Source organism: Corylus avellana, chromosome ca5 (genome assembly GCF_901000735.1).
Source record: "Corylus avellana chromosome ca5, CavTom2PMs-1.0".
Classification (NCBI taxonomy): Eukaryota; Viridiplantae; Streptophyta; class Magnoliopsida; order Fagales; family Betulaceae; genus Corylus; species Corylus avellana.
This window is the reverse complement of record NC_081545.1, coordinates 36,385,795-36,403,351: the sequence shown is the minus strand read 5'-3', so window position 1 is coordinate 36,403,351 and position 17,557 is coordinate 36,385,795. Positions and strand designations below refer to the sequence as shown.

General features: G+C 38.5%; 4 protein-coding genes across 5 annotated transcripts; 3 read left to right on the top strand and 1 right to left on the bottom strand.

Moving 5' to 3' along the window:
* Positions 1-485: 485 nt before the first annotated feature.
* LOC132183404 (histidine biosynthesis bifunctional protein hisIE, chloroplastic-like) lies at positions 486-4,619 on the bottom strand. The gene is made up of 6 exons (XM_059596834.1): positions 3,881-4,619; positions 3,476-3,680; positions 1,746-1,991; positions 1,556-1,651; positions 1,297-1,448; positions 486-1,018 (listed from the first exon to the last, which is right to left on the bottom strand). Exons 2-6 carry the CDS (start codon positions 3,644-3,646, stop codon positions 814-816), a joined length of 870 nt encoding a protein of 289 aa, XP_059452817.1. The 5' UTR covers positions 3,647-3,680; positions 3,881-4,619; the 3' UTR covers positions 486-813.
* Positions 4,620-4,989: 370 nt separating this feature from the next.
* Positions 4,990-8,697, top strand: LOC132183059 (uncharacterized). Its single transcript, XM_059596455.1, has 5 exons — positions 4,990-5,339; positions 5,428-5,598; positions 6,603-7,140; positions 7,247-7,354; positions 7,436-8,697. The coding sequence occupies exons 1-5, from the start codon at positions 5,085-5,087 to the stop codon at positions 8,257-8,259; spliced, it is 1,896 nt and encodes a 631-aa protein (XP_059452438.1). The 5' UTR covers positions 4,990-5,084; the 3' UTR covers positions 8,260-8,697.
* A 213-nt stretch (positions 8,698-8,910) lies between these two features.
* On the top strand, positions 8,911-12,912 carry LOC132182700 (calcium-dependent mitochondrial ATP-magnesium/phosphate carrier protein 2-like). Of its 2 annotated transcripts, none has more exons than XM_059596017.1 (5): positions 8,911-9,156; positions 9,535-9,946; positions 10,963-11,751; positions 11,884-11,974; positions 12,087-12,912. In XM_059596017.1, the coding sequence occupies exons 2-5, from the start codon at positions 9,547-9,549 to the stop codon at positions 12,277-12,279; spliced, it is 1,473 nt and encodes a 490-aa protein (XP_059452000.1). In that variant the 5' UTR covers positions 8,911-9,156; positions 9,535-9,546; the 3' UTR covers positions 12,280-12,912. The 2 variants fall into 2 exon arrangements, with proteins under 2 accessions (XP_059452000.1, XP_059451999.1); XM_059596016.1 differs by having other exon boundaries at positions 8,912-9,156; positions 9,325-9,946.
* A 1,687-nt stretch (positions 12,913-14,599) lies between these two features.
* Positions 14,600-16,505, top strand: LOC132182257 (zinc finger BED domain-containing protein RICESLEEPER 2-like). The gene is made up of 2 exons (XM_059595444.1): positions 14,600-16,383; positions 16,502-16,505. Exons 1-2 carry the CDS (start codon positions 14,600-14,602, stop codon positions 16,503-16,505), a joined length of 1,788 nt encoding a protein of 595 aa, XP_059451427.1.
* The last annotated feature ends 1,052 nt before the right edge of the window (positions 16,506-17,557 follow it).

The window sequence follows — 17,557 nt, the reverse complement described above, 5'->3', positions numbered from 1 at the left end:
TCTCTTTTTTTCCTTTCAGCTGCCACTCACTTCTGGTATCATCAAACTTTCACACAAATGGTACGAGGTTGTCATCCTTGCACATCCCACTGGTTTGCATCGTCCCCTTCAATGGATTCACATTGGGTACGTGTTATTAGTATTACCAACCAATAAATGAGGTGTTCGAATAAGACTGAGCTCCCTTGCAATTCTAAACTAAATGGTTTGAATTGAGCCAAGTAAACCTTCAATTAAAAAGAAAAATAACAAAGTAATGGTGGTTGTTGGACCACCCCTTTAAGTGGAGGGGTGGGTTGACCACCCTCGAAAGCTAAAACGACAGCCATCCACCCTGAGCCAAGAATGTAATTCAATTCTCAAAACAGTACAATAAATTAGTGCCTTTACCGAAAAGGTTTAAAACAAAGTCATCCAAAGCCAAACCAGCAGCTAGATCAGGGGATGGAAGAACTAGGAGAAAGCCAAGTCCAGGGGCACTCAAATGAACTGGAGTTGTTCATGCATAAACAGTAACTACCCATTGCAATGTTGATGGTTAACATTTGGCTATAAATATTCCTGATTTGAAATTCTATTCAAATCATCGTGGATACAAATAAGCGAGAATAATATGAATAAATAAATTCTTAAAACAGTACAATAAATTTGTGTCTTTACCTAAAAAGGTTAAAACAAAAGTCATCCAGAGCCGAACCAGTTCTCATGGCACAGCAACTAGAGTTAACGCACTCAAATGGGTTGGAGTTGTTCATGCATAAACAGTAACTATCCACTGCAATGTTGGAGGTTAACATGAACAGACTACAAGGCCTAACTTTCTGATATTCGACTTCTCTTTTCCTCGATGCCTGACTGAGAAAATCTCTGCCTAAGAACTTGCATGACATCTTCTATCTTCACATCTTTAACTGCCAGAAGAACCATGGCATGATAGAGGACATCCGCCATCTCTGAGGCAGTGCGTGATTTGTCCTCATTTTCTTCCAGTGTTTTACACAACTCTTCTGCCTCCTCCCTGAAAAGAAAAAGTTCAGACCCATCAAAATCTTCAGTAGCAATGCATAGACACACACATTTACACACTCACACACACTACTCAACAAACACTTCCTTTAAAAGCAAAATGTTCCAAAGAAATAATAGATGGATAGTCCAAACAATCAAGAAGCCGGGCTTCTCTTTGAATTTTTGAAGTTTGGTTCTTGTTTGGTTCTCTGAGTTCTTTTTTTTTTCTTCTTCTTTGTTTCTTGGAGCAAAGAGAGGAATCCACTCAAATCAAATTGATATTACTACCTGATTTTTGAGCACAGAAGGTCATTATGTTTTAATAAACGTTTTGTCCATGAAGATTTCCCATTTTCTTCTACTGCTAGTTCTGCTTTGCGTTGGGAGATTGTTGACTCTAATGAGTACAAGGTGGTTAATGCCAATTTATTTCCTTCAACCTGCCAAAAATGATCTGAATCATTTCAAATCTTGCTAAAGCTTGTCTAGAGTAATGTAGGGAATAGATATGTTTAACATTGCTTATGAGATGATTGAAGGTGCAGACCTGTTGAAGTTCTTTTAAATCGAACACTGACGTATAATAACAAGTTTCTGACCCTGTATGGCAGGTAGGCCCATCAGGCTTCCCAAGGTATATTATCTGAGAAATAGTTGTGAGTTAAAGTTGCGAGAAATCAAAGAAAAGAAATAAAAATGGGCTTAGATGTTCCAACAAAAAGTTTTCAGAAACATACCGAGTCACGATCACAATCAAGAAATATATCATGAATATTGATGAAATTCATAGATGTCTCTCCCTTGGTCCATAACATCGACCGTGACCTGCTATAGAATGTTGCCTTCCTAGAGGAAATGGTTGTAAGGACCGCATCCCGGTTTGCAAAGCCTTGCATTAGAATGGCTCCTGTATCAACATTTTGAGCTATTGCAACCGCCAACCCTTTGTCATCCCATTTTACACTGTCTAACAATGTCTGGGCCTGAAATTATAATATTTCATTACACTCACAATTATTTGTGCATGCAAGATTTCAGTCCTTAAAAGAGAACAAATAATGAATGAGAATAAAATAGAAACAATAAAAAAAACTTACGAAAGATTGGGGATGAACTTCATATTTTAGTGCTATAACATACTTTAAAGACTTCCTTAACCATCTTACCGTAAACTGCTACTATGGGGGTGGTCTTATATATCTCCAACTATCACCAATATAAGAGGCCTTTAAGTTGAAATTACAAAAACTACATCTTAATCCATTTGCCTTCATAGCAAACTGTTGCTTCTCCCACTGTTTCTATCGATCAATTGAAGAATGGTGGGGGGCTCAACGCAACTTACACTCTCACTATTATATTATAAACAAATCATCTCAATATTTTATATATTGACATACCATCCCAACAGTTAATTAAAACCAAGATGCCAAGATCAAGCAAAGATTGTGGCACTCATCCCAAACCAAAGAGGCAATGTTTTTTGGGCTAAAATAGAGTGATTAAGGAAACAGGAAAGCACACCATAGGATTCAACTAACAGAATTATGACGCAACCGCAAAGATAATGGTCAAATTTGAATAGTATAAATCTTAGTAATTATGGCTTCATCATACAATGAAGAAGTATAATGAATAGAGGTGCATAAAATGAAACCTCTGAGAAATTATCCAAATGGTTCATTTAAAAACAGAAACACAATAACAACCCAAAGTTACGTATCCATCAAATCGAAGAGATAAATATATATACAGACTTACCAGATTAACATGAAAGAGGAAAAAAAAATCCAGTTACATTACGATAGCTTCACGAGCAAAGAATTTCATACTTAAAAACCATTTAATTTCAAGAATGCTAGCCCCACCAACAGAGGAAAGGCTTTTATTAGCAGTTGCCACAAGTTCAAGTAATTATGTAACTGAAGTTTACGGTGTAACGCAAAGCTAAAGTACAAGGGAAGTCCCTTTACCATATCAACAACAAATGTAAAGATATAGAGTGAAGATGTAGTTCAAGTAATCATTATATGATGACTATTGGGCATCGATGAACACCTTCAAGAGAAATCTAACAAATCAAAGGGGACCCCTTCCTTGAATTCTTAATCTCTTTCGTTTTTTTGCTTGACATATAAAGATCCACACCATTATGACTATAGTAGAGACCTAACCATGTCTGGTTCACTTTTTACAATGTCAAATGATATGTTATGAATCTCGAGTTTTCATGATATACATAAACATGACAGGGTTGCTTTGTCCCCATTAACTCCATCACCAACAAAAAATGAGAGGAAATATTCAGAGATGAGTTGGATACGAATACTAGCTCATTCTGGTAAAGCATCTATGGCAAGGGTCTCAGTCGGACATACAACTGGACAGTAATTAGATATACAAATGGATGATGAATGCTCAACAAAACACATAAAGGACAACAATCTAAAGCTATTTAGCAGAGTACCTTGGATTCAATACAAAAGTCTTTCACTGGTTTCTGGGTGGAAGCACAAACAAGATGACGGGTCTTCTTCTTATGGGTGTCCCAATTGTTTCCACCACTGGAAATGCAAAGACGGGCTCCAGAGGAAACTCTCAGAAATTGAGGACACAGAGAATAGGAAACCGCCATCATACACCGAATGAAGAAAAATGTGAACTTTTGATGCCTATATTCACATTAAGATCGAACCCATCATGGAGATATAAAATTGAAGTGACAAGCAATTAATCTACCACTGAATCAAAATCACTATAAATATTATAAAATATAAAAGCCATTTATTCATTAAGAAAAGAAAGCAGAAGCAACAATCTGGATCAATTTAACAAAAGAAAGCACAGAATTGAAGCAGCAAAAAGAGTGTACTTTCGTTGAGAAAGAGTCCTCAAAGAAAGCCCGTTGTGAGCTTAGCCGTCACCAAAGGCGATGAAGTTGTGTGCCTTTCTTAAAAAAGGGTGAGAGAGAGAGAGAAAGGAAGGGAAATGGCAATAACGTTCTTGGCACAAATAAGTCTTTTGTGCCCTCCAATAAAAGATGAACATGTCAGCTTAGAACAAGAAATGCAAATGCATCCTAAACACCGGATCTCACCCCTTCAATCCCTCGTCTATGAATAAAAAAATCCTCCCGCCTACTTATATCACTCGTCTATCTCTGGCCAAACTCAGGCGAGGCTCATCTTTTCCTTCAACCATAACTTTCTCAGGCGACATGTCACCAACCAGAATACTCGGCGAACAGTAGACATGCAAAAACTGTAGCGCTTTCGCAATCCCAATTTTGCGTTGCCTCTCCCAACTCAAATTCTGGAAAATGTGACTTAAAATTTTCCCTTGCACATACTCATAAACCAAAAATCCAGCCTTTTCCGATACACATATTCTAATCAGCTGAATAATGTTATGTTGGGATACTGAACCTTATTCAATTTGGCAATATCAAACCAAAAGCTCGGGCATTTAAAATATCTTCCTTCATTTCCATTAGCTTGCACCGGACCAAAGGATGGTGGGCGGCGACAGTCAGCCTGGGCAGCGTCTGGGAACAACTGTGGCTGTGCGATTTTTTCCCGTAAATGAGGGATTGAAGAGGCGAGATTGGGTGTTTTGGTTGTATTTCTTGTTCTAAGCAGAGATGTTTATATTTTATCGGACGGCCCATAAGGCTTGATTTGTGATAAAAATTACACTTAAAAAAGAAATATCTTATAAAAACGCAATGAGAATAACAATTTCTGCCGCTTGCTTGCTGTGAGAAAATGAAAAAGAAAGACTATTTAGTATTTAGTATTTACCCTCGAAATCAAAAAATTATCTTAAATTCTTGAAAAATTAGCATTATACAAATTTTAATGATGGGGAAACTGCAAATTAAGTAGTAAATTTTAGGTTACGTTGTAAATTTGGAAAGTTCCGGAGAGAGAGAGATTTGAAATTGACAGGCAGTAGATTCCAAAGAAATGAAAAAAAGTGCCACTCTCACTTGCTGTCTCAAAAGGTAAAGTTGTCCCCCTTTGGGTTTTGAGCAACAGCAATTCCTTGTTCCTTGTGATCGAAGTCTTGCACCGAAAATGCACGGCGCCTGTTTCCGCTGCGATCAGCCGGGCCACTGGGTTAAAGATTGCCCCTTCAAGACCCCACCTGGCCATAAGAAATCTCAACCCTTCGCTGCCACTAATGCTACTGCTAGCGGCCCCTCCTCCTTCTCCGGGGGTCCTGATCCACCCCAAATTCCATGCGGTTGTGGCCATGGAAATTGCCTTGTACGGACTTCCCAAACGGAGAAGAACCCCGGCAGAAAGTTCTATACTTGCCCAAACGGACGAGTTAATTTTTTTTGCTTTCTTTCTTTTCTTAGCGCATAAAATCTCTGGTTTTCATGCTTATTTATGGACTATTATTTCACGTTAATAGGATCGTCGATGTGGGTTTTTCAAGTGGTGCGACCAAGTAACGAATGGTGAAGCTAGCAAGTCTCCTCCTCCCAACCCTGTGTGTTCTTGTCGAGCTGGAGTCTCTCAAAGGATTACGGTGACGGATGGGCCAGATGCGGGTCGAAGCTATTTTGCTTGCCCAATCAAGAAGGTATGCCCTGATGATTCACAACTCTTTATCATCTTTATATGGCATGCCCAAGTTTGTTTTGTAATGGTTTTGCCTAAATGTTGTTTTGTATGAACCTTTTTCTAGTACATATATATTTGAGCAATGAACCCCTTAAGTTCGCCAACTTCACTGAAACTCACTAGTTTGAGTGTTTCTTTCTTCTAAAAACACGGTTGCCTAAACGTAGTTTCTGATTGGCCCTTGTCATACGGGGTTTCAATTGCTTTGTACAATTGAACAATTTGGTTATATTTCATTGTTAATTATCCGCATGTCCGAAGTACTTGAGTAATCTATCAGTTAGTTGTTTACTCTTTCAGTTCATGTATAAAAATATAAACGATGGACTGTATTAGTCACACAATGAATATACATTCAAAGATTCATTTCCATTGCTCTCTTCTTTTGCTTTCCTGATTGCAACATTCTACATTTACATTTCCTCTGGCACTCAGCGGCTTTGGTATATGCTATTGATTATACCTGATTAGTCATTTAGTCCTTCATGCTGTACCTGATGGAGTGTGACTTTATAAATGTGTCGTATAACGGTTGTATTTTGAATTTAATGCACACTTCCATTGATTCATCAACAAGCTGGGGAATGTATTATGAATTTTTACGAGCTCACCTTGACTCTAATCATCCCATTAATCATAAGGTGATGTTTTGTGATACAAGTTTTCTCAGTTTTGAAGATGCAACTTACATGTTCTGGTGTTGTGGTGGTTTCACTTTTGGCATTAAATATTATGAAATATATGTTGCAAAGACACACCTCTAAGCGGGTCTTGCTTAATTCCCACTTTCTGTAGAGCACCTTGTCCTTAAAAGCTCAAACAGATAAATATGAACTGAGAAATTGCAAGGAGAGAAACCCCATGGAAGCATTTTAGGAGAGCAGCCCTCCATCATCCTGTCACATATAGCATTTTTTAATGTGTCAGTTGATATCTAATTAATGGAACCTGGCTTTGAGACAGGGATGTGGAGCTTGTCCTTTCTTCCAATGGGAGGATGCTCAAGAAATTACCACAAGCACTGATATTGTAGAGGAAAGCAAACATGACATGTCTGCAAAGTTTACTTTGAGAAGCCATCAGTTGGTCAGTGACTTGGGTGATTCGAGTATTGAGCACTCGGAAAGGATGGAATTTGAGTCGGTGGAAATGGAAAATCTTCAACATTCCTCAACTTACATGGCTGTACCTGAACTTTGTGGGAAAGAACAAGAACCCCTCATGGAGAGGGGACAACATGATGAAACTTCCACCGCATGTCGTGATCCACAAGAACCCCTCATGGAGAGGGGAGAACATGATGAAACCGAATGTCTTGATCCATCACATGTTAAGGTCTCTTGGAATCTTCAAGACCTAGTCATGCAGGAGGCTGAGTCAAGGAATCCCATTATGAAGATTACATTCCTAATTTCCCATCAAACATATCTGGCTGGGATGCATCACCGACAGACACAGTTCCGGAGGCAGACCACCGCTGCTGGAGACACATCTACTGGAGGTAATTTCTTGTGTTTAACCACGTTCAATATGTTTCTCTTGCCATTTTTTTTTCTTCTTCTTTTTTGCTTACTTCCCCGCCATTGCCTCTTTTTGTTTTTGGACAGATTGTACCAGTCAAATTGCAGGTGTTCTTATACTGGGTTGGTGGGGCCGGCTCACTTTCCCTCCTTCTCGATGTTTATCAGTTCCTCCACCTAAGCCTTTCTTTTGCTGTAAGTATGGTTTTACATTCCATTGGTTTGGTTTTTTCTCCTCTCATCTTTAGTTATGACTCTGATTCATATTTTTGACAGGTGTTTTCCCTTCTTTTGATCCCATCTTTATTCCTCAGGATAAAGATTTGTCTAGTAATGAATGCTTTACTGAGCTGCCTCATAGACCCTCACTTACTGAATTTGACAAGCCATCCCTGCAAATATCTTGTTTGGATGCTGAGGCTTTGAGTGATGTTTCTCGGGAGTTGTCAAATGCCAAAAGTCCTCACCCAATTGTTGAAGGCAGCATAGAAGCCTCAAACTCCAACATGCTTGAGCAGATAGTTTTGCATCTCCAAAATCTGCTTCTTACCAGTCTTGAGTCCATGGATCCGCTTAAACATGAGTCCATGGCAGTGGCAGCAGAATCTACTTTTGATGTTTTGGATTCTCTCTCAGTTAATTATACACATTTGCATGAGCGTGTGAGGGAATTCATTGCCTGTGCATCATCACTTGCTGATATGGAACAGTCAGTGGAGGAGGAACATCCTTGGCAAGAGTTGATCGAGCGGTACGATAGTGAGAAAGTTAGGTATGATGATATTTCTAGCATCCATGCTGAAACAATGACCTCCTTAACAGCCTCCAATCAACGCCTTAAATCACTCCGTGAACGGGCTTCCAGTTTGAAGGACTTGCTTGTACGAGTCGAGAATCAGTTGTCCAGCTGTGAAGCTGAGACTAAGGAGCTAGAGGCTCATATGGATGAGATTTGTTGGGATATGTTGGAGTCCCAAAAGAGTTTGCAGGCTCTATCTGGAGAAGCAGAAGAGGCAATGAAACTTCATCAGCAGAGGGAACAAGAGCGAAAAGTAGCCAAGGCAGCCTTAGAAATGGCAAGACTAAAGCTTCGGCAGTGATTGTACATTAACCTTTCTCAATGTAGAATATGACATGATGCGTATGTTGTAGAATATGACATGATGCGTATGTTATGTATAGATTATGCCCCTTTAGGCTTTAGGCTTTAACAAAGTGCAAATTCACGTGTTGCAAGGCATGGTAACAGGGAATTAGGTCGTGAAAAGTTTTTGTTCTAAACGTGGTTCACACTTGGATAACATGTCAGACGTGCGTGCTTTTTGGTCTTTGTTGGTGAAACCAAATTCACGCTGATAATGAAAGCTAAAGATGACATTTCGGGGTTGGGCTAGCGAGGCTTGCTTGACTGGGGTCAGGCCAGGCCCCCAAAAGTCCTATATTCCCACTCGATTTGGACCGCTACAATTTACCGAATCTTTCCTTTCCAAGTGATTTTATTTGATAAATAAAATGTTTGGGCTACATTTTATTTTTTATTATGAGTCCTTTATACTTACTACCTCATACAAATAATCAAATTTGATAAAATAATATTAAAAGAAAAAAAAAAAAAAAAAAACTGTGTTGGAAAATTCACGCTACAGCGGACACCAAAGAAAGAAGAATATGCGAACCACAGACAACGCAAAGGATATCACATTGGAGAATGCTTAAAATTGCAAAGAAATAAAAAGATAAAAAAAGAACAGCTACTCCCACTACCTTGTTAGATTTTTTTCTTTTTACTTTCGAAAATAAAATTAAATATATAGTCCACAAAACTCTCTCTCTCTCTCTATGTCTCGCTCTGCCCTGCTCTCTCCCCGGGATGATCTTATCGCCGGCCATCCCTCTCATTGCCGGCGAAAGTGACGGACGCGCACCTGGGGAATTTGACTATGTTTCTGAATCTTCGCCGTCTCGTCCCCTTTTGAACATTCTACGTTGCGTTTTCGGTGCGTTTTCCAGTCGTTTTCGCGTTTTGAATTCCATTTACCTTTTTTGACCTGAAAAAAAAATTATTTTTATCCTCTATTTTCACACATATTTTATAATTCGATTCGATCTTCTTGAAATTTTGTATGTGCATTTCAATCACATTTGCTACTTTGAACGGGAATTAGATTTTTCGTCGAAAGAGAAAAGTCACGGAATTGTCAGATTGATATTCGTTGAAGAGCGAAAGGTTCTAATTAGAGTCCATTTAGGTCTGCATCTGATGTCATTAATTTGTGCATCACAAAGGGTTTAGCTTTTGTGTTATCCCAAGAACACATTTTGATCCCAATTCTCAACAGTCTTTAGTTGAGTGTGTTTGTTTTATGGTAGCTTAGGTTTTTATTAGAATGGAGGCAAAACCAAAGAAAGAGTGCTGCAATCCTGTCAGCAAACCAGGGCCAGTCTCTATGGATCATGTCCTGTTGGCCTTGCGAGAGACCAAGGAAGAGAGGGACGTCAGAATCCGTGGTCTCTTTAATTTCTTTGACACAGCAAATGCCGGGTATTTGGACTATGCCCAGATTGAGACTGGCCTCTCTGCACTCCAAATACCCTCCCAGTACAAGTATGCCAAGGATTTGTTGAATGTCTGTGATGCCAATAAAGATGGCCGTGTTGATTACCAAGAGTTTAAGCGCTACATGGACGATAAGGAGCTCGAGCTTTACTGCATTTTTCAAGCCATAGATGTTGAACATAATGGCTGCATTACACCGGAAGAGCTCTTGGATGCACTTCTTAGGGCAGGTAAATCTTATTCTTCTCTACTTCTGCTAATTTGTGAATAAAATTGTGTTGATGCATTCAACAATTTTACCGTTTTAAGGGGTTATTGGACGCTGCGATAAGGGTTTTAACTCCACGTATTTCTTTTTATGTGGTTTATGGCCATGTCTATATGTCTGTTTTCCAGTGTCAAACTTGCGTCCTTCCATGCCTTTTTCTGTAATTCCTGGTGGAATATGTTATGGGTAAGTTAATTTGGAAGGTAGGATATTGAGATTCTAATAAAGGTTATCAAGCTTTGTGCTTTTCACAATTTGACTGGTTCAGCTATGATGTGCATGCCCACAATCTTCGGTAACAAGCTTAAGGTCATGGCCTCCTAACTTTCAAAGAAGATTGCCAAGCAATGTGCATGATGAAAAAATTAATTTGCAAACCCATAATTTGAACAGGCATATAAATCCTTGAATTTGAACAAGCATATTTATCTGGGTAGATAAATAAATAAAATGCACATATTCTGAAAAACTGCTCTTCTCCATGATTGCTTGTAGGGAACTAGTGGTGTGTAATAAGGATTTAAAAGTGTATGCATGCTAGTAATGATATTCCTTCCTGGTGAAACCACGAGGGCTGTGACTTGGGTTATAAGTTATTGAATCTTCTTCCTTAAAATCCAAATAACTAACAAATTACCTTCTTTATAGTCGCTGATGTGCAGTTATTGTGACTTCATTTAGAACAGAGTAGCTGCATCATGTTTACGTCTTCCATTCCAACTCATCTTTATTTTCAGTGGATCTTCTGCCAAACTGCATAAATCTCTGCTTCTTTTTCGTCTGATCTAATAGTAAATGCTCAAAGTTTGCGCAAAGGATCTGTAATTAATTTAGATTGCATATTGTTATTTAAATCATTTCAGCCTCACTCACACACACACATACATATATGCACTTAAATCAAATTGTTGTCAGACAATAGTTTTCTCTTTAGCAGGTTGTTTCATTCTATAAGCCACACCAGTCTCTCTTTTGTAGGGATTGAAATTGATGATGAGGAACTTGCTCTTTTTGTTGAGCGTGTTGATAAGGATAACAATGGGGTAATTACATTTGAAGAATGGAGGGATTTTCTTCTACTATACCCTCATGAGGCCACTATTGAGAACATTTATCATTATTTAGAGAGGGTATGCCTTGTTGATATTGGCGAACAGACTGTAATCCCAGAGGGCATCAGTAAGCATATCCATGCAAGTAGATATCTGATTGCAGGTGCAGTAGCAGGAGCGACATCCCGTACAGTTACTGCCCCCCTTGATCGTCTAAAGGTTGTTTTGCAAGTACAAACAACACGAGCTCGCATCATGCCAGCAGTAAGGGAAATATGGAAAGAAGGTGGCTTCTTGGGATTTTTCCGTGGCAATGGATTAAATGTTATGAAGGTGGCCCCTGAAAGTGCCATAAGGTTCTACACTTATGAAAGGCTGAAAGGTTTTATTGTACATGTTAAAGGGGATGAAAGTAAAGCTGATGTTGGCATTATTGGTCGCCTGTTTGCCGGTGGTACTGCTGGTGCTGTGGCACAGACTGCTATTTATCCAATGGATCTTGTGAAAACTCGAATACAAACTTATTCTTGTGAAGGGGGAAGAGTTCCTAGTCTTGGAACTCTATCAAGGGATATATGGGTTCATGAGGGACCCCGGGCGTTCTATAGAGGCCTTGTTCCATCTCTTCTTGGGATTATTCCTTATGCTGGCATTGATCTTGCTGCATATGAATCCTTGAAAGATATGTCAAAGAAGTATATTCTTCATGATGGCGGTAAGGTCCATATGTCTTAAATAGCTAACTTCTTCTAATCATCTTTTCTTATTGTTTTTTTATTTTTTAATTGTCTTCTGTTCCAGATCTGCCTTTTATATTGTATGCTGAACTTTGTTAGATTTCCTGTAGAACCTGGTCCTCTTGTGCAATTGGGATGTGGGACAGTATCAGGAGCTCTTGGAGCAACATGTGTTTATCCGTTGCAGGTTGTCAGGACAAGGTAAATCATGGTTGTATACTTGTATCACTATCTTGGTTGTTGCTCGTCTTGGGTGAACTTTTATTCATTTTGCTCTCTTTAAGATGAGGCTAATTTTGCTAATGCTTTCCAGAATGCAAGCACAGCGCCATAATGCAGATGCTGCTTATAAGGGGATGGCTGATGTATTTAAGAGAACCTTTCAACGTGAAGGGCTTAGGGGTTTCTACAAAGGAATATTCCCTAATATGCTAAAAGTTGTTCCGTCTGCAAGTATTACTTACCTAGTTTATGAGAGTATGAAAAAGAGACTGAATCTGGAATAAAGAATTATGCAGCTTCTTTCAATTACTGTGATTGACATGGCTGACCTTAGAGTTGACAAATGTTGAGTATGGTTCTGTGTTGAAGATGATGATGACGAGAATAAAGTCCATTTAGTAGATTCAAACAGTTGTTGCAGTCGTAACACAAATAATGTTGCTAGCATCAGATATCTTGAAGGGTGATATTTGCTTGTCACTGGGGCGAACTTTTATCAAGCTTGGTATGCATTAGCACATATTGTTGTACTATACAGAAACATACAGGATAGGTTCACCAAGAAAACGATTTTGTAATTCTTTTTAGTGGCTCAATTCAATCAAAATTTGTGTCTCAGCGAGATATGATGGCTCTTTTGTTTGGCCGACTTCATCTAACCAAGGATTCCTGCAGCATGCTCCTATACTATTCTCTTTCACCACTGAGTTCCTAGGTATTGTTTCTTTTTCCAGGATATATGTAATTTTGGTTATGGATTACAACAGGTTCACCTAGAAGTACTGTAATTTCGCCATGGAAAAAGTATTGAATGCTTATTTTTGGGTTGAATATTTCATTACATTGTTTATCATGTCTTCGATTGGTAGCAAAATTATTTCCCAGCTGAAGATTATAAATTTTTAGTGTTCGATCGATTTGTGGGATATAGACTCAATTTATTTGGACTGTATGTAGTGTCTCTGAGCCGTACTGCGCAAGCTGCATTGAATCCTACATTTTGTGTATTATGTTGATATGGATTGTACAAGCAGTTATAAGAAGCTTTAATTTGGATTAGTTCTTTTAGACCATCATCCAATTTCTTGGCTGCTTTTATTGGAACATGAAGACTTGGTTTTTTGATGAATATATATTGATTCTCCTTGTGCTTTAAGCCATTTGAATTCTTTTTTTAAGTTTAAAACCTGAGGTAATAGTATCTGTTTACGATATAAGACCTCCATATATTAACCATTTTCTTTCTGTTTTTTATTTTTTTATTTTTGTCCATTAGTTCCTCTTTCCTCTCTTCACTCTCTACCTTTCTGTCTCCTCCCTCTAACTCTCTATCTTCTCTTCCCTCCATGAAAATGGCTCAACACGACGTCCAAGGATGTGGCTTAACCTTCATAGTGATGACATGGCCATGAAGGGTTAACTCATGGCTGTGGGTGGCAAACCTCACCAACCTGCCTAACCCACCGGGCCTCGGGCCTGGACCGCCTCACCGGGATTTTTTTTAGTTTTTTTTTGGCATTCACGGGTTGGGAAACATCAGACCCGTGCGGGTCGGGTCGGCTCGCGGGTATAAGATTTTTTAAGAAGCGGGTACCCGACCCGACCCGACCCGCCCCGCCACTAAGGTTTAAAACCCTAAATTCCTAATATTCCTGTCTAAGCTGTCTTCCAGTTCCAGTTCCAGACTTCCTCAGTTCCTCTAATCCTCCAAGCTCCAGCCGTCCAGCGACAAAGCGCCTCTCACTCTCGCCGGTGCCACCGTGCCACTCCTCTCTCAGACTATCTCTCGCCGCTCCTCTCTCTCTCGCTCGCCGCTCCGCTCTCTCTCGCTCGCCGCTCCTCTCGGCTCTCTCTCTCGCTCGCCGCTCCATCTAGTACCGCCGTACCGGAGCACTAACCTCATCGATCCTAGGTTTCTCTCTCATCTCTCTCTCTCTCTCTCTATCTCTCTCTATGGGAAGTGAACTAAATTAACTGATGCTCTCTCTCTCTCTCTCTCTATCCCTCTCGGCTCTCACAGGCTCATAGTCACATTGACCTTCGTGAACGAATCAAGCTGCCTTAGCTGCGTCTCAGTCTCACGACTCTCACGGTTTCACCCCTCGGCAGTAGGTAAAGAAATCTCAATTCTCATATTTGGTAAATTGGTATGAATAGATTTTTGGTCTGTGAGTAGGGACTACTGATTAGTGCTTAGGTTTTTGGTCTATTTTGATTATGTAGTATTGATTATGTTTTTGGTTTTTGGTATTTTTTTTTTGTCTAATTTTGCTCATTAGTTAATTTTGCTGATTTGTAAAAAACTTTTAATGATTTTGCTGATTAGTTAATTTTGTTGATTTTGCTAATTAGTAAAAGGGCCAACTGTTAATGATTTTGCTGGTTTGCTGATTATGCAGTACTGATTAGGTTTCTGGTTTGTGGTCTGATTTTGGGTTTGATTTTGCTGATTATTTAACTTGGGTTGATTTTGCTAATTAGTTGATTTTGCTAATTAGGGCAGTAAAAGGGCCCAACTTTTAATTGATGTAAATGTCAATTAATTATTTGTTTGCTATTTTATAAATTGTTGATTTTTTTTTTTTTCCCATTTATTGTAGACTCATGGCTGGTCATTCATCTAGTGGTATGGGTTCTAGTTCTGCTTCATCTACTCCTACTCGTAGTGATAGTACTATGCCTTCCATTGATAATGATACTATTGGATGTGTTGGTGTTGGCACTCAAAACCCTAGTTTAGCTCTCCCACCAAAACCTAAAAAATCTGAGCAAACATCAATGGTTTGGGAACATTTTACCAAGGTAGAGGGGGGTGATCCCGAGGATCCTAAATCACAATGCAATTATTGCAAGAAATTGTTTAGTTGTCACAGTAAAAGGTTAGGTACTTCATCAATGCTAACACATTTGAAGAATACTTGCAAAAAATATTCCAGTAAGTTTGATAAGTCACAATCAAAGTTAAGTTTTGAGGTTAAGAGGGAAGGCCAAATGGCAATGGGAGAAGGAACTGTTGGTAATTTGGTGATTACTAAATACAATGCTGGGAAAATAAGGGAAGCAATTGCGAAGATGATAATTAAGGATGAGTTGCCATTTAGGTTTGTAGAAGGTGAAGGGTTTCGGGATTTCATGAATATAGTTGAGCCTAGGTTTTCAATTCCTTCTCGTTATACTGTGATGAAGGATTGTATTAAGCTCTTCTTGTCTGAGAAGGAAAAGTTGAGGGCAATGTTTATGACAACTGGAGTTCGGGTTTGTCTTACCACTGATACATGGACTTCGGTTCAAAACCTTAATTACATGGTAATCACCTCCCATTTTATTGATAGTGATTGGAACTTACACAAAAGAATTATAAACTTTTGTTTAATTCCTAATCACAAAGCTGATACCATTGGGGAGAAGATTTTGTCGTGTATGCTTGAGTGGGGTATTCGTAACATTTTCACTATCACAGTTGACAATGCTTCTACCAATGATGCTGCTTTGGAGTTTGTGAAGAGGAGAACTGGTAATAAGGAGGGTGCCATATTAGAGAGTCGGTTTATGCATATCAGGTGTTGTGCACACATATTAAATCTTATTGTGACTGATGGTTTGAAAGAGGTAGATGACTCCATTGTGAGGGTTAGAAGTGCGGTGAAGTATGTGAAGTCTTCACCTGCAAGATTTGAGAAGTTTAAGGGTTGTATTGAAAGAGAACAAATTTCTTTCAAGGGTTTGTTGTGTCTTGATGTTTCAACTAGATGGAACTCTACATTTTTGATGTTGGAAGGTGCTGAAAAATGTCAATCTGCTTTTCAACTTATGGAAGAGTTTGATAAAAACTTTAAGAGTGCATTGAATGAGGAAAAGAATGAGAAAGAGGGTTTGGGACCTCCTACATGTGTTGATTGGAATCGTATTAGGATTTTTCTTAAGTTTCTCAAACTTTTTTATGATGCCACAATGCGACTTTCGGGGTCTTTATATTGTACATCTAATATGTACTTTCAAGAAGTTTGTGGCATTCAAATGCATTTACAAGAGTATATTAATAGTGATGATTTTGTATTGAGTTCTATGGCAGAGAGGATGATGATGAAGTACAATAAATATTGGGGGGATCTTGAAAACAATGATAAGGTTAACTTGATGATGTTTGTTGCGGTTGTACTTGATCCACGAACCAAATTGGAGTCATTGGAATATTGGTTCAAAGATGTGCTTGGTGACAAGAAATGTGAGGAGATGGTGAAAAAATTGAAGTCATGCCTTAACAAATTATATGATCACTACAATGTTGGACAGAGTTCATCTCAAGTTCAACATGGTAGTGAATTGCTTCAAGGTTCCTCAATGAAAATAGAAGAAACTGAGAGTGCCAACTTTTACTTCATGAATAGGTTTCATAAATACCTAACTTCTAAAGGTGATATGGAAAGCAAATCGGAGATCGATCGATATTTGATGGAGGATGTTGAAAAAGCGAATGTGAATTTCGATATTTTAAATTGGTGGAAGGTGAACTCAACCAAATTCCCAATTCTTGCCAAAATAGCACGAGATGTGTTGGTCATTCCCATTACAACAGTTGCTTCAGAGTCGGCCTTTAGCACAGGAGGACGTGTGTTGGATCCTTTTCGAAGTTCACTGGCCCCAAAAACGGTTGAAGCATTGATATGTGCACAAAACTGGTTAAGATCAAAACCTTTAAGTTCTGACTCAGATGTGGTTGATGATCCTGAAAGTTATAAGCTTGAATCAGGTAAGCTTTTTGATCATTTTAGTTTACTTCTTAATTTGTTTTCCTATTTACAAATTTCATTTAACTATTTCAATTGAGATTGTAATTTTTTTTTGATTCATTCTTTGTAGAAATAACTTTGAAGAATATCAGCATTCTACTTGAGGATGATTAGTGACTTAAAGCTGCATTCTGCTTGGTGGCTGTTGGATTTTGTTGCTAGGAGCCTAGGCCTGGTGGTCTAGTGATTTGTTGGCCAATAGCTTGGATTTTGTAACTTTTATTTTTGATGTAACAGAGTTTTATGTGTGCTTGCCCTTTAAATTTTATTTATGTAATGTGTGCAACACTGCAACTGTTAAACATACATTTTATTTGCTTTTTTTTTTTTTTTCTTTTTTGGTAGTTGTTTAATGCCCTACTGTGACACTGTCCAGGTAGAATTATTTTGTAGTTTGATTTTTTGTTTAGTGCTCTATTGTCTACGTAGGGTTATTTTGTAGTTAGATTTTTTGTTTAGTGCCCTACTGTCCAGGACTCCAGGTAGAGTTAGTTAGAGTTATTTGATTCACACACAAAAAAAAATCCAACCATATATTTTATGAAAATTGTAAACAATACAAGACAATGAATTCTTGATGGGTTTTAGTCCAAATGTAGTTTTTAAAAAAAGCTACAAAAAACCAGTTTAAAAAAAAAAATTACAAAAAACCAGTTTTTTCTAAAAAAATTACAAAAAAACCAGGACTTAAATTGAAATTGATCCCATTAAAAATACCCGACCCGCCCCGAGCAACCCGAGCAACCCGCCCCGTTCTACTCGAAAACCCGGC